Source organism: Artibeus jamaicensis, unplaced genomic scaffold, assembly GCF_021234435.1.
Source record: "Artibeus jamaicensis isolate MK-2021 breed Jamaican fruit bat unplaced genomic scaffold, CSHL_Jam_final scaffold_584, whole genome shotgun sequence".
Lineage (NCBI taxonomy): Eukaryota > Metazoa > Chordata > Mammalia > Chiroptera > Phyllostomidae > Artibeus > Artibeus jamaicensis.
This window is the reverse complement of record NW_026522048.1, coordinates 6174120-6188379: the sequence shown is the minus strand read 5'-3', so window position 1 is coordinate 6188379 and position 14260 is coordinate 6174120. Positions and strand designations below refer to the sequence as shown.

General features: G+C 38.8%; 1 protein-coding gene across 1 annotated transcript in view; it reads right to left on the bottom strand.

The window, feature by feature from the left end:
- The window catches only part of LOC119065566 (uncharacterized), a 21806-nt gene extending 7546 nt beyond the window's left edge, over window positions 1–14260 (bottom strand). The window contains exons 1-2 of the mRNA XM_053658784.1: window positions 13645–14260; window positions 12913–13122 (exon numbers count right to left, since the gene is read on the bottom strand). Of these exons, the coding sequence (XP_053514759.1) occupies window positions 12913–13122; window positions 13645–14260 (826 nt within the window). The remainder of the gene's footprint in view (window positions 1–12912; window positions 13123–13644) is intronic.

The window sequence follows — 14260 nt, the reverse complement described above, 5'->3', positions numbered from 1 at the left end:
TACAAGTTTTCTATTACTGCATAACAAATTAACTTTACACTTAGTAGCTTAACATACAAAAAAATTATTTGTTCCTAATTCTGTAGGTTAACAAGTTGACCTAGACTTAGAGAATCAGCTGTTTTGCTGGTCTTGATGTGGGACACTTCTGCACTTTAGTCATTTGTGAGCTTAAGTGAGGGAGGATGGTCTAAGATGTTCTCACTCACATTCTGGCCAGAGGCAGGCTTTCGGTCATAGAGCACTTTGGTTCTCCCACATGAATTCTCTCCAAAGTGCTCGCTCCAGCTTGTTCACACTGTATCTTAGACTTCCAACCCAAGCCAAAAGAAGTACACCCAACATGCTAGTATAGCCTGTGTGTCACATTTCCTAATGTCTCACAGGCCAAAGCAAGTCACACCATTATGGATGGCCATGCTGATTCAAGAGTGGATAAACTCCGCTTCTTGATGGAAGAAGCCACAAAGTCAAATTGCAAACTATGAGTAAAAGGAAGAGAAAATGATTGCCCACATCTTCTACATCTGTTAGATTTCTGCTCCCTGGAGTAGGAATCTCAAGGAGAGAAACAATAAGTCTGGCATCTCATTCAATTCCAGAGTCATTACACCAAGGCTTTTAACTATTGTAATCATAGATCCTGGCTCATAGTTTTCAGAATTGTTTTCATTCTTGCCCTTTTCCATCTCATTGCCAAGCACCCTGCTGTTTCTTTGAGCTACTGTGAACTTGCATTTATACATATGGCAACATACATTTTGCCTCTTAGCCAGCATCAGCTCCCACAGCTTGCTAATGAAGAGTTCTATGCCTTAGTTGTGTGGCTCACTGGATTGAGGACAGGCCTGCAAACCAAAGGGTCACTGGCTCTAGTCCCAGTCAGGGCACACACGTGGATTGTGGGCCAGGTCCCAAGTGGGATGCACAAAAGGCAACCACACACTGATGATTCTCTCCCTCTCTTTCTCCCTCCCTTCCTCTCTCTAAAAATAAATAAAATCTTTTTAAAAAGAGTTCTCAATAATACACCTGTTAAAAATGCAAAACAGTTGGTGTCTTTCCATTCATTTATTGCACTAAGAACTTACGTAGAATATGTTGGAAAGTAAAATTATTTAAATTTGGGCTTAGATTTATATTTTTCATTCTCTCATTTTTATATTGTTTTATGGTCATGTACACTTTTTCGGTAAAAATCTACTTTAAAGCACTTAAAACTAAATTCAAAACTTTTAAAAATCAACATAATAAATTTCTAACATAGTGGTTCTCAACTCTAACCATATTTAGTGTTTTCCTTAAGACTGTTTCTTTGCCTTTCTACAAAAAAAAATGAAATCAGTTTTTAAATATTTACCCCCCCCAAAGAAAAGACAGTGTGCTGCAATTTTGAATGAGATTACATGGATTCTTCAGACCCATTTGGGAGTACAACATCTTTAAAAATTGAGTTTTTCAATCTATGAACTTGGTACATAGTATTTTCATTTACTTATACCTTCTTTAATTTCTCTCTAGAAAAAGACTGATTTCTTCCTACACACTTTCTATCCTGCTACATTATAAATTAAGTTGTTGATTTTTAAGGACTCCTTATGATTTTTATATACACAATATATCATCAATAATAAATATAGCTTAGCTTTTTCTAATTGTTTACCTTTTTGTTTCTTTACTCATTGTACAGCCTACGACATCCACTAAAAAGTTAATGGAATTGTTAAGTGCAGACATCTTCATCTATGCCCCAGTATTAGTGAGAAAGGACTCAAAATTTTACTGTTAAGAATAATGTCAGGTATGGATTTTTTCACAGGTAACTTTTATCATTTTAGAGAAGTTTTTTTTTTTTTCTTCCTAGTTCAGTGAGCTTTTTTGTTTGCTTGATTGAATCATAAATAACTGTTGAATGTTGGCCCATAGTTTTCTGCCTTTAGTAAAATAATCATATAATTTCTTAATCTGTTCATATTGAATAAAGTACTGCATTGATTGGTTTGGTATCTTAAACCGATCTTTCATTATGGGATAAACCCCACTTGGTCAAGATGTATTATCTTTTTTAAAAACACTGGAATCAATTTGCTAACATTTAGTAAGGATTTTTTCAACTACATACATGGGAACATGGATGTGTAAATTTTTGGGGGGGGATTTTGCTTCTCTGATTTCGGTACACTCAGAAACTGAGTTTCTTAGAGGCCTCTCCTTTATTTTCTGAGCAAATATATTTAGTATTAGTTGTATTTCTTCCTTGAATGTTTTGTAGCACTCATCTATCAAGCCGCCTAGGAATGGAGTTTCCTTTTAGAGAATATTTTAAGTTAAAATTCAATTTATTTTGTTAACATACAGCAACTTAGATTTTCATTTTCTTGTTGTGTTAGTTTGAGTAAATTGTGTTCATAAAGTGATTCACAGTATTTCATCTGTAGGATTTATAGTCATATTAAATGTTTTATTCCTGATATTAGTGATAGATGTTTTCTCTGCTTTTGTCTTTGTTAGTATTAAAAGTATTTTCACTATAGAATTAACTAAAAATAATGTGCAATTCTTACTCCAACTTTCAAGACTTTTTAGCTCCTAATCTATTTTTACAAACTCTTGAAATGTTATACTAAATTTTAACCAATATTTCCAGTGAAAATATGCAAAGATCTAAAACAGCAGGCAGGCACTTGCATCTAAGAAATGGAAGTGACTCAAATAGACATGCCTATACTAGCTAATTATTGGTATTTGCCACAAACTGAATATTCTATAATAAAGAACTAAAAAGACCATAAATTATCTTCCTAACTTGGACAAATTCAAAGCCTGCTAAACAAAGTTTTCTCTAAATAGGAACCAGTTTTGAACATTGAATCTTAAATTCATTGTGTATTCAAATGGAATATATTTTTAAATTCTAATAGATAAGGTATAAAGTAAAGACTATCTGAATAAAAACAAAATGCCGAACCATATTACAAAACCCAAGAAAAATGGCACATGTCAAGAAGTTTATAGTTATGGAGTAACTGCAAAAGGAAAAAAAGAAGATATCTGATTAAAAAAAAACCCAGAAATAATAATCTTGACAAATAATATATTTTCAATAGAATACAATGCAACCTAAAATTTCTTTTGCAAATTATGTCCCCCTTTCCATAAAATGCTTGTATTAAGCAGGAAGATAACAAAAATCACAAAGCCAATCAAAACAAGGAAAACATTTTTTGTAGTTGCCAACACAAAGTCACAACTTATATTTTATAACATAGGTTTTGTCCAAAACAGTAGAATATAACACACCTATCACTATGACTAAATTTTTTAAAATAACGCCATATGTTAGCAAGGATGCAAAGAAACTAGACCAATCATGTATTTCTGATAAAAACATAAGACAGTATAGCCACTCTAAAAAGTAAGTGGCAATTCTTTTTAACCCTAAAAACAGAGACACCACAGTGACCAGCAATTTGCACCTTTGGCATATAAGCCAGAGAAACAAAAACTTTTTTCAAGGAGAAATCTGTACATAAAAGTTTGTATCAGCTCTGGTTGATGTGACTCAGCGTATTGAGTGTCGGCCTACAAACCAAAGGGTTGCTGGTTTGATCCCCCATCAGGGCATATGCCTGGGTTGCAGGCCAGGTTCCCAGTAGGGGGTGCATGAGAGACAAGCAACATTGATGTTTCTCTTACTCTATTTCTCCCTCCCTTCCTTTCACTCTAAAAAAATGAATAAATAAAATCTTTTTTAAAAAGTTTGTATCAGCTGTATTCATAATAGCTCCAAAGTGGAAACTACCCAAGTTTCCTTTAGTGAGTGAACAGTTAAACAGTCATATATGTCATATATGTCACAGGATGTCAGCAATAAAAGGGGAAGAACTTTTGATACATCCAACTTGTTTGAACCTCAAGGGAATGCCACCAAATGCTGGGGGCGGGAGGGCGGGGGGGGGGATGTCAATTTCAAAAAAGATACATACATCACATGCCAATGATATAGCATCTGTGAAATAAAATGACAGAGATGAACCACAGAGGGTCAAGAAAGGCAGGTAGGTGAGCTATAAAAAGAAGTACAAGGTAATTTTTTGAGATTGTAAAGTTGGCATCTTCTGTGTGGTAAGGATCACATGATATTACACATTTCATAAAATTACAAAGAACTATACATACATAAACATGCAGGCAGAATAAATGACTGCATAATTTGAAAAATCTGTGAATTATACCAATATCAATATGCTACTTTTAATATTGTACCATACTACTTTCATAGAAGATTGTAAAATGAAGAAAGCTAGGTGAAGGGTGCACAGGACTTCCCTTTGCACCTTTCTGTGAGCTTGAAATTATTTCAAAATCAGTTACAAAGCAATTTCCATAAATTAAAGTGTATTTTTGTTGACTTCTATGAACCAAGGACAGATTTTTAAATTTTTTTATTATTTTTTAATTGAAAATTTTTATTTTAATTGTTGTTCAAGTACAGTTTTCTATCTTTTACTCCCAGTGCTCCCCTCCTCCCTCCCATTTTCACCCCCCCTAGCTTTTGTCTATGTGTCCTTTATACTTGTTCCTGTAAACCCTTCCCCTTTTCCTGTGAAATTCCCTCCCCTCTCCCTTCTGATCACTGTCAGCCAAGGACAGATTTTAAATCATACTTAACTGTAAGCCTTTCAAAAGTCTTTTACACATTTTTTAAATAAAATCATTTGAAACACTTAAAAGGCTATTAACATACTGAATGCCTCAGATTTAAACACTGAATTCATTTCATGAAGCAGCTGTAACAAATGACTTCTAACTTAACAACTTTAAAAAACCAAAATCTATTCCTTTAAAGCTCTGAAACCAGAGATTCAAGAGCATTTTCAGGTGAATGATCTAAGATGGTGAAGGAGTAAGTGGAAGCTATACTAACCTTCTCCCAAAGAGGAACTGCAACTAAATTATAGAGAAATCATCCTGAATAACCAACCAAAGAGCTGCTGGAAAGATGACTTATAATCAAGGACAGACAGAAGAAACAACTTCACCACAACGAGACTGGTAGGGACTGAAGAGGAGGTGCAAGAGGGCTGGCTGGGCTCCCATGGGAGGCAGCTGAAGTTCCAGAGGGATACTGCAGTGCCTGGTGTTTTCCCCAAAGGGTGGGGTCTGAACCCCAATCAGAGCTCCCCAGCCTACAAAACCAGAGTCAGAAAGGAACATACAGCTGTGAAAAGCAGCTGGGTTTCTGCTGGCCAGGGAGAGATGGCTGGATATGCAGAGAGTCTCTTCAAGGGCAAACAGACAAAATTTTGTTTACAGACCCTTACCCTGGACTCAAAGAGAGGAAAGGCAGAGTGGGCTACAGACACTCGAGGAGACTCTGAGATTGGTGGCTCTGGTGAGAGAACTGGAGCAGCAGCCACCAGGATCCCCGTGTTGAGTCATTCCTCATACTGCAGAAGCCATCTTTCTCAGGAATAGCACTCCTCTCCAACTGGCCTTAGCCTGAGGGGAAGCTATATACCCACCCACAGGAATTACTCTGCCCTACACTGTGGTGCTTAAGCTGGGCTGCTGATCACACCTTGAGGCTACATTATTGATCAGTTTAACAACTGAGGTGTAAAGTACAAAGAAGCAGACCCCTAAGTAAAAAACAAGAGCACTTTCCAGAAAAGAACTAGATGACATGGGAACAAGCAATTTATCAGATAGAGTTTACAGTAATGGTTATAAGGATATTCAACAGCATGAAAAAAGACATAGAAACCATAAAAAAGGACCACTCAGAAATAAAGACTATAATATCTGAAATAAATAATACAATGGAAGAAATAAGTAGTAGGTTAGATGAAGCAGAGGATCAAGTCAATGATTTGGAAGACAATGTAGAAAAATACACCCAGGCAGAGCAGCAAAAAGAAGAAAATTTTAAAAATGAGGAGAGTTTAAGAAACATTTTCGACAACATGAAGAGTAAAAACATCCACATCATGGAAATACCAAAGGGAGAAAACAGTGAGCAGGGATCGAGAACCTATTTGAAGAAATAATGAACAAAAACATTTCTAACCTGGTGAAGGAAAAAGACACACAAGTCCAGGAAGTTCAGAGAGTCCCAAACAAGTTGGATCCAAAGAGGCATACACAGAGACACATCATAATTAAAATGGCAAGCCTTAAACACAAAGAGAGACTCCTAAAAGCTACAAGAGAAAAGCAGGTAGTTACATACAAGGGGGTACAAATTAGACTTCCATCTGATTTCTCAACAGAAATATTTCTGGCCAGAAGGGATAGATATGAAATATTCAAGGTGATGAAAAGCCAGGACCTACAACCAAGGCTACTTTAGCCAGCAAGGCTATCGTTTAAAAATCAAAAGAGAATTAAGGAGCTTCTCAGACAAGAAGAAGCTGAAGGAGTTTTTTAACACCAAACCAATACAGCAACAAATATTAAAGGATTTGCTTTTAGAAGAAAAAAAGAAAGAAAAAAACAGAGAAAATAGTATAACAATAAAATGGCATTAAATAGACAGACATCTATCAATAATCACCTTAAAAGTAAATGGCTTAAATACTCGAACCAAAAGACATAATGTAGCTGAATGGATAAGAAAACAAGACCCATATATATGCTGTCTACAAGAGACCCATCTCAGATCAAAAGATACACACAGACTAAAAGTAAAGGAATGAAAAAAGATATTTCATGCAAATGAGCCAGAAAAAAAAAGCTGGGGTACCAGTACTTATACCCAACAAAACAGACTTTAAAACCAAGGCTATAGTAACAGACAGAGAAGAGCATTACATAACAATAAAGGCAACAATCCAACAAGAGGATAAAACCCTAGTAAACATTTACACACCCAGCACAGGAGCACCTAAATATGTGAGGCAAAATCTGATGGACATAAAGGGAGAGATTGACTGAAATACAGTAATAGTCAGGGATTTTAACACCTACAGACTTCAATGGATAAATCTTTAGACAGAAAACCAACAAGGAGACAGGAGCCCTAAACAACACACTAGATCAAATGGATTTAACTGATATGTTCAGATTATTCCAATGCAGCAGAATATACATACTTTTCAAGTGTGCTTGGAATGTTCTCTAGGACAGACCATATGTTAGGACACAAAACAAGTCTCAATAAATTTCATAAGGTTTAAATCATATCAAACATCTTCTCTGACCACAATGCAATGAAACTAGAAATCAAACACAAGAAGAACACTGGAAAACACACAAAGACATGGAAGCTAAATAACATGTTATTGAACAAGGAATGGGTCAATAACAAGATCAAGGATGAAAGCAAAAGATACCTTGAAACAAATATCAGTGAGGACACAGCAATCCAAAATCTGTGGGACAACACTGGGAAGGCGATCCAAAGAGGGAAATATAGTATTACAGGTCTAGCTGAAAAAAATAAGAAAAAGCTCAAATAAACAATCTAACTTCACATTTAAAGGAACTTGAAAAGGAACAAGAAACAAAGCTCAAAGTGAGTAGAAGGAAGAAATAATAAAGATCAGAGCAGAAATAAATAAGAGTTTAAAAACTGACACCAAAAGAACAATGAATCCCAGAGATGGTTCTTTGAAAACACATAGGGGTGCCAGAAAGAGAAGAAAAAGAGTAAGAAATTGGAAATCTATTTGAAAAAATGAAAGAAAACTTCCCTAATTTGAAGAAAGAGTCATACAAGTCCAGGAAGAACAGTGAATCCCAAATAAGATGAATGCAAAGAGGCCCACTCCAAGATACATCATAACTAAAATGCCAAAAGTTAAAGATAAAGAGATAACCTTAAAAGCAGCAAGAAAAAAAGAAGTTGGTTACCTACATGTAAATTTCTATAAGACTGTCAGTTGATGTCTCAAAAGAAACTTTGCAGGCTAAAATGGTTTGGCAAGAAACATTCAGTCATGAAAAGCAGGGACCTACAGCCAAGTTGCTCTATCCAGCAAAGCTATCATTTAGAATCAAAGGGCAGATAAGTAACTTCCCAGACAAGAGAAAACTAAAGGACTTATTTAAGCAAAAGATGACCAAAACTACAAATAAAATGGCAATAAATACATATCTATCAACAATCGAATCTAAAAAAAAAGATGGGAAGGGGTTGTGGAGGAACAGGTGAAGAGGTGAGGTGATTAAGAAGTACAAATTGGTAGTTACAGAATAGCCATGGGGATGCAAAGTATAATATAGGAAATGGAGAAGCCAAAGAACCTATATGCATGACCCTTGTACATGAACAATGGGTGGGGATTGACTGAGGGTGTAGGGGGAGCTGCATGGAAGAGGCAAGGGGGGGCGGAATTGGGACAACTGTAATAGAATAATCAATAAACTATAATTTTTAAAAAAGCAAACTAAGAGGACAGCTAGATCAGGAGCAAACCACAGAAATGAAGATCACATGGAGGGTTAGCAACAGGGGAGTGGGAGGAGGAGAAGGGGGAGAAGGTACAAAAAATAAGTAGCATAGACAGTAGGTAGAAAGTAGATAGGGGGAGGGCAAGAATGGTACGGGAAATGTAGAATCTAAAGAACTTGAGACATGTGGTCATAAACTAAAGGGGGAAATTGTGGGGGAGGGGTGTGCAGGGTGGAGGGGAATGAAGGGGGGAAATAGAACAACTGTAATGGCATAATCAACAAAATATATATATTTTTAAAATTAAAAGTAAAAACAACAAAACGGATGATAGACTTAAATATAAAATATTAAACTACACAACTCTTAAAAAGAAATCATTGAGGAAAACCTTTGAGAGTTAGAGATAAGAAAACAGTTCTTAGACATGACACTAAAAGCAGAATTCATTAAAGCAAAAATTGGTAAAGGGGACTTTGAAATTCAAAGTTTTTCCCTCTGTGAAAGACCCTATTAAAAGGCTTAAAAAATAAGCTAAAGACAGAAAATATATTTGCAGACCACACATAGGAGAAAAAATATTTAGGATCTATAAATAACAAAACTCAGCAATTAAAAATAATTTAGAAAATGAACAAAGAACATAAGGGGTCATTTCACTGAGTATGTCTAGATGGCAAATAAGTAGATGAAATGAGGTTTGACCTTATTAGCCATCAGGAAAATGCTAATTAGAACTACAGTGAAATGTCACATACCTATCGGAATGACTAAAATATAGTAACAACCAAACTCTGGCACAGAGGCGGAGAAACTGGATCATTCACACATAAGCGATGAGAATGTAAAATGCTACAGCTCTCAAGGACATGCCATTACCATAGAACCCAGCAACCGCACTCCTGGGCATTTATCTTGGAGACGTGAAAGCTTGTATTCCATAAACCTGTAAGGGAGTGTACAGTAAGCACTGGAAACAACCCAGATGTCATTCCCTGAGTGAACGCTTAAGCAAATTCCTGTAAATCCATACCACGGAGTACTACTCAGAAATAAAAACAAATAAACTACTGATACATATAACTTGGCTGAATCTACAGATAATTATGCTGAGTGGAAAAAGCTAATTCTAAAAGTCTGGATTTTCTATGGCTCCATTTCTGTAACATTCTTGAAATGACAAAGTAATGAAGATGAAGAATAGATTATTGATTAGCAGGAGTTCAGAGGTTGGGGCAACAGAGTAATCCTTATAGTGATGGAACAGTTCAGTAACTTGATTCTATCAATGTCAATATTCTGATATATATCACATTGGCAGAAAAGTGACTAAAGAACACACAAGATCCCATCTGCTGCTGTAACATAATTTTATTACTAAGAATGTCAAAAGGAAACTTTCCTGTAAATTCAGAAACCACAGTCATGGAGCCAAAATACCCACCTTTCTATTTCTACTTTAATCATCCCATTCGGTAGCATCTAATGCCTGAACACTGTTCTCCCATGGATTTTTGCTATTTTCACTTTAGAATATTTTTACTCCGCATTTTGACTTGAGTAATACAGTAATGTGGTATTAAAGAGCACAGAGTGAAAAATATCTTCTCGCCTCCTTCCCCTAGTATAGCCTCACATATCTTCCTATAAGTAAACAAAGTTCTCCACACATATGCGTATATTCAAGTTAATATGCATTTTTTCCTCATCTGCCCAACCTATTTCTTTTTATACAACTGTTATTATATTCATATGTCTGCATCTTGATTTTTCACTTAAAAACTCTTCCAAAACTTTTGTTCTCAATTGCTTGCTTTTTATTTTCATTTTTTAAGTGAGGACATATGACAGTTCATGACACATCACATATTCAGGTCATTTCTTATCACTTGCTTCAATGTTGAAGCTACTAACTTTGTATATCTGGCATGTGCATATCTGTAGAATAGATTTCTAGAAAAGGAACTGATTGGTCAAAAGGCATATGCTTTTATAATTTTGGTAAATACTGCCCTTTATCAAAGTTATCTCAATTTGTACTACCACAACCAATGTATGAGAGTCCCTGTTTCCCTCTGCCCATATCTTTTTGATCTTTGCCAATCTGAAACAGGAAAAAACTCCCAGGATGAGCATTCTACTCAAAGATACTAATCAATTAACTTTATGTGAAAGGATACCTATGTATTAATCACAAAGAAATAAATTGACCTATAAGACTGAAAACAGCACTGTCATATCTCAAGTGATACTGTGCATTTATCTAAAACCTTCCTGCATTCCAGTATACAGAGTTTATTTTTCACCATGAAATATGAGACAATCATTACTGGCCAAAGTTAATATTTAAGACAATAAATGTTTTTATTAATATTATTTACTGAATATGTCAAGAAGAATAGACAGGACTTGCTTTATGATACGAGGAAAAACTGGAAATAAATCTTAAGATTCCTGCCATGTAACCTTAACTGTTTTCATGCATCAGACTATGCCCATGATTTTTGTTAACAAAGCCATCTGCTCAGACACTATTTTAAAATATACTCTGAATAGAAATATATTATTATATTCAATTATGCATATGTATGTAATAATAGGAGTTAAAATCTTCTGTAAAAGGAGTTGAGAATTAAAAGTTTTCAGAGCTTTTGATAATCAACAAAGTATCTTTCAAGTCTATCATTCTAAGTCAATGATTTTTTAATTACTCGGAGGACAACTGCAGAGTTCCAGAGAATACAGATTTCTTGCCTATTCATACACAAGTTTTATTTTATGACAAGACAAATATATTTCCTAACATACCCAGAGTAAAATTTAAACTGTGATCATTGGGTAAATCAATTATAAATGTATATTTTATAATTATAACTTAGGTTTTAGTAATTATTCCAACTTATTTTAAATGTTCAATAATTGAATAGGCATCTAATCTGATTATCGGTATTTAGAATAGCTATTATTTAAAAAATTCTTTACTATTTGCTGTGGTTTGAATGTTTGTGTCCCCCCAGCCAAATTCATACGTTGAAATTCTAAACCCATGCGGTGAGGAGTTCAGTCCTTTGAGAAGTAATAAAAGAAACCCCAGAAAGCTAACTAGATCTGTCCATCATTCAAGAACACAGTGAGAAGCACCATCTATAAATCAGCAAGGTGGCTCTCCTCAAACACCAAGAATGTGCTGGTGCCTTGATCTTGGACTTCTAAGCTCCAGAACTGTGAGAAACCAATTTGTATTGTTTTTAAAGCACTCAGCTCATGGTATTTTGTTATGGCAGCCTGAACAAAGGAAGTATTTCTCACTTACTTTAGCAATTGAATGATAGAGCACTCATTTCCTAGAAACATGAATAAAATTTTTATTAATGACATTAAAATGCCATATCTTAAGTAACACATACTAGAATTCTTGAATTAGCTATATAACAGCAATCAGAAAAAAAAAAGTGCCAACAGTTAAGAGATTGTCTTCCTCTCAAAACAGTGTTACTGTCTGCCTGTCTCAGGGAAAAGGAAAAAAGGCATACATTGAATGCTTCATTTGGAGAAAAATCATCAATGAATTCTATTTAAAATTTGGTGGGATAATGTATTGAATATTCCAATAAATACGCACGTATCATTAATCATGAGGATAGCAATTGGCACTCACCCTCACAGAAATAAAAAAAGACGACTCTGATGGTTAAATACTCTAAACTTAAAGAGAGAAATGCACGAACTCTTCAAGGAAAATTCAATCATCATCAAGTACTCGTTAAGTACTGATTACAAGTCAAGCCCAGTACTAAGCGCCGAAGGCAAAGATTTTGTTTCAGCGTCGTTCTTGCAGAAACCGGGCTGGGTGGGGGAAGGAGCTGGGAGGAGCCGTTTCGTCAGAAATTCTATTTCCCAAAGCATGGCCCGGGATCCCGGGAAAGCAAACGGTCACTGACAACCATAGATCAGCTTTAAAAACTAGGTGATGAGGAACTCAAATGAAGTACACACAGCAAACCCTTCAGTCCTTCGGTATTGCGTAGCGAACCCAGCAGAAGGTGCCACTGACACCAGGTCTACCTTTAAGACCTGGAAGAAAAAACGGCCGGACTAGGAGGAACGGTCGCATTGTCATTTGCATAAGCACCCAAACACTGCTGACGTCACCACGCACGAGTGCGGACCCCGCCCGGCCTTACTCCGGCTTTTCCTCTGGAGGGAAGGGGAATGTGGGGAGAAGGAGGTAGAGCGTGAGCCTGGGGCTTCGTTCTCCGCCAACGCGCGCGAACACAGTTTCTCTGCTTTAAAGGCAAAGAATTTCAGCGATGGAGGGCTCAGAGACCGAGTGGGTGACACTGTCTCAGGGAGGTCTCGAGCGCTGTAATTCATTCATATTTATAAGGCTGGTGTGCCGTCCTGTAAGGACATAAAAGGCTCTCTTATACTCAACACCGCTCTCAGGCCACGGATACACCAGCCATGTGGATGAAACGGAGAAATGGTGTAAATGGTCTGGGTTTCCAGGTACTCACATCGTCTCTTTAAAATCCGTGTAACACCACCCTCGCCGCCACTCTCCCAAATTCCTGGATGCGCAGGGACGCACGGGCTGTGCTTTCTTCTGCAGCCACGTGCCTCGAGCAGAGAGGGGCCACTATAGAAACATTTATCGCAGGATGGCTCCCGCAAAAGGGAATTGGGGTCACGTGAAAACACACAGCCTGCGGTGGTCGTTCCGGGCACTAGCAAAAGCAACCAGAAGCGAATGAGGAACGAGACTGCTCCTCTCCCCGCCCCACCTCCCACCCGCAGAGGGACGGGCTTCCAACTTGGCTGGAACCCCCGGAGCGCTTCGCTGTGTCGACCCTCCCAACTTTCCTCTCGGACTTGCCCTGGTCGGACCCCACCCTTCAGCCTCCCCAGGCTGGACTTTGAAACGGCCAGTCTTCCGGGGATGCTGCGGGCAGTTTCCACGGCGAGACGGGAAGAAGGGTAGCGGCACCTTAGGACCCTAGAGCTTCCCACTAGGCGCCGCTCCTTGCCCCCTCCCAGCCGCCTGCGGTGTGCGGGTGCAGGACGCACGGACTGAAGGGTCTCCCTTTTCGGAGTCTCCCTCCCGGCCCCTATCTCAGGACACAACTCGAGTCCTTCCCGGGATCTAGACAGCGATTCCGCTCCAGTCCCCTGCGCCTGGGCCCCCAGGGTTGCTGGGGTGAGCCCACCCCACCTAAACCGTGCCCTGGACGGTAGGGGCGAGTCGTTACCGTTGGCCTGCCTGACCCGCTCCTCTGGGCGACTCGCGTCTGACAGGAGTAGCTGCTGCAAGCGGGTCGAGTCCAGGTGGCTCTGATGGAGGCCTTGAAGGAGCGGGCTGGAGAGAAGCAGCTGCCTGCCAAGGGCGGCTCCCGGGGGCGGGTGGAAGGGTCGCTGCCCTGCGAGCTGCCACGGAGGGACAAGCCAGCGCCTGTGTTTTGGCCAGGAACAGAGCACGAGTGCAGCGCGGGTGTGAGTGAGTGTGAGTGAAGGAGTGACGGAGGCGCCCACGTGCCCGGCCCGCCAGTGCTGCGGCCGCCCGCAGGCTGCGGGGAGGGGTGCTGCGGGAGGTGGGGGGAGGGAGCCGGGACTCCGGGCTGGCCGCCGCACTGCCCAGCCCCGCAGCCCCTTGACGCAGTGGCCGCGGCCCCTGCCGCTGCTCCGCGCGCTCTCCAAGATCCAGCAGGGCCCGCCGGGACTGGAGGACTGGGAAGCCCGCCCCGAAGCCAAGCAAAATAAATCCGCTAGCCATTGCGTCCTCCCCAACCCACTCCAAAGGATAGGCACCAGCTGCCCCACCCCGCCTTTCTTACTGAGAATAACAATAGAAATGGTTTTACCGCTCAT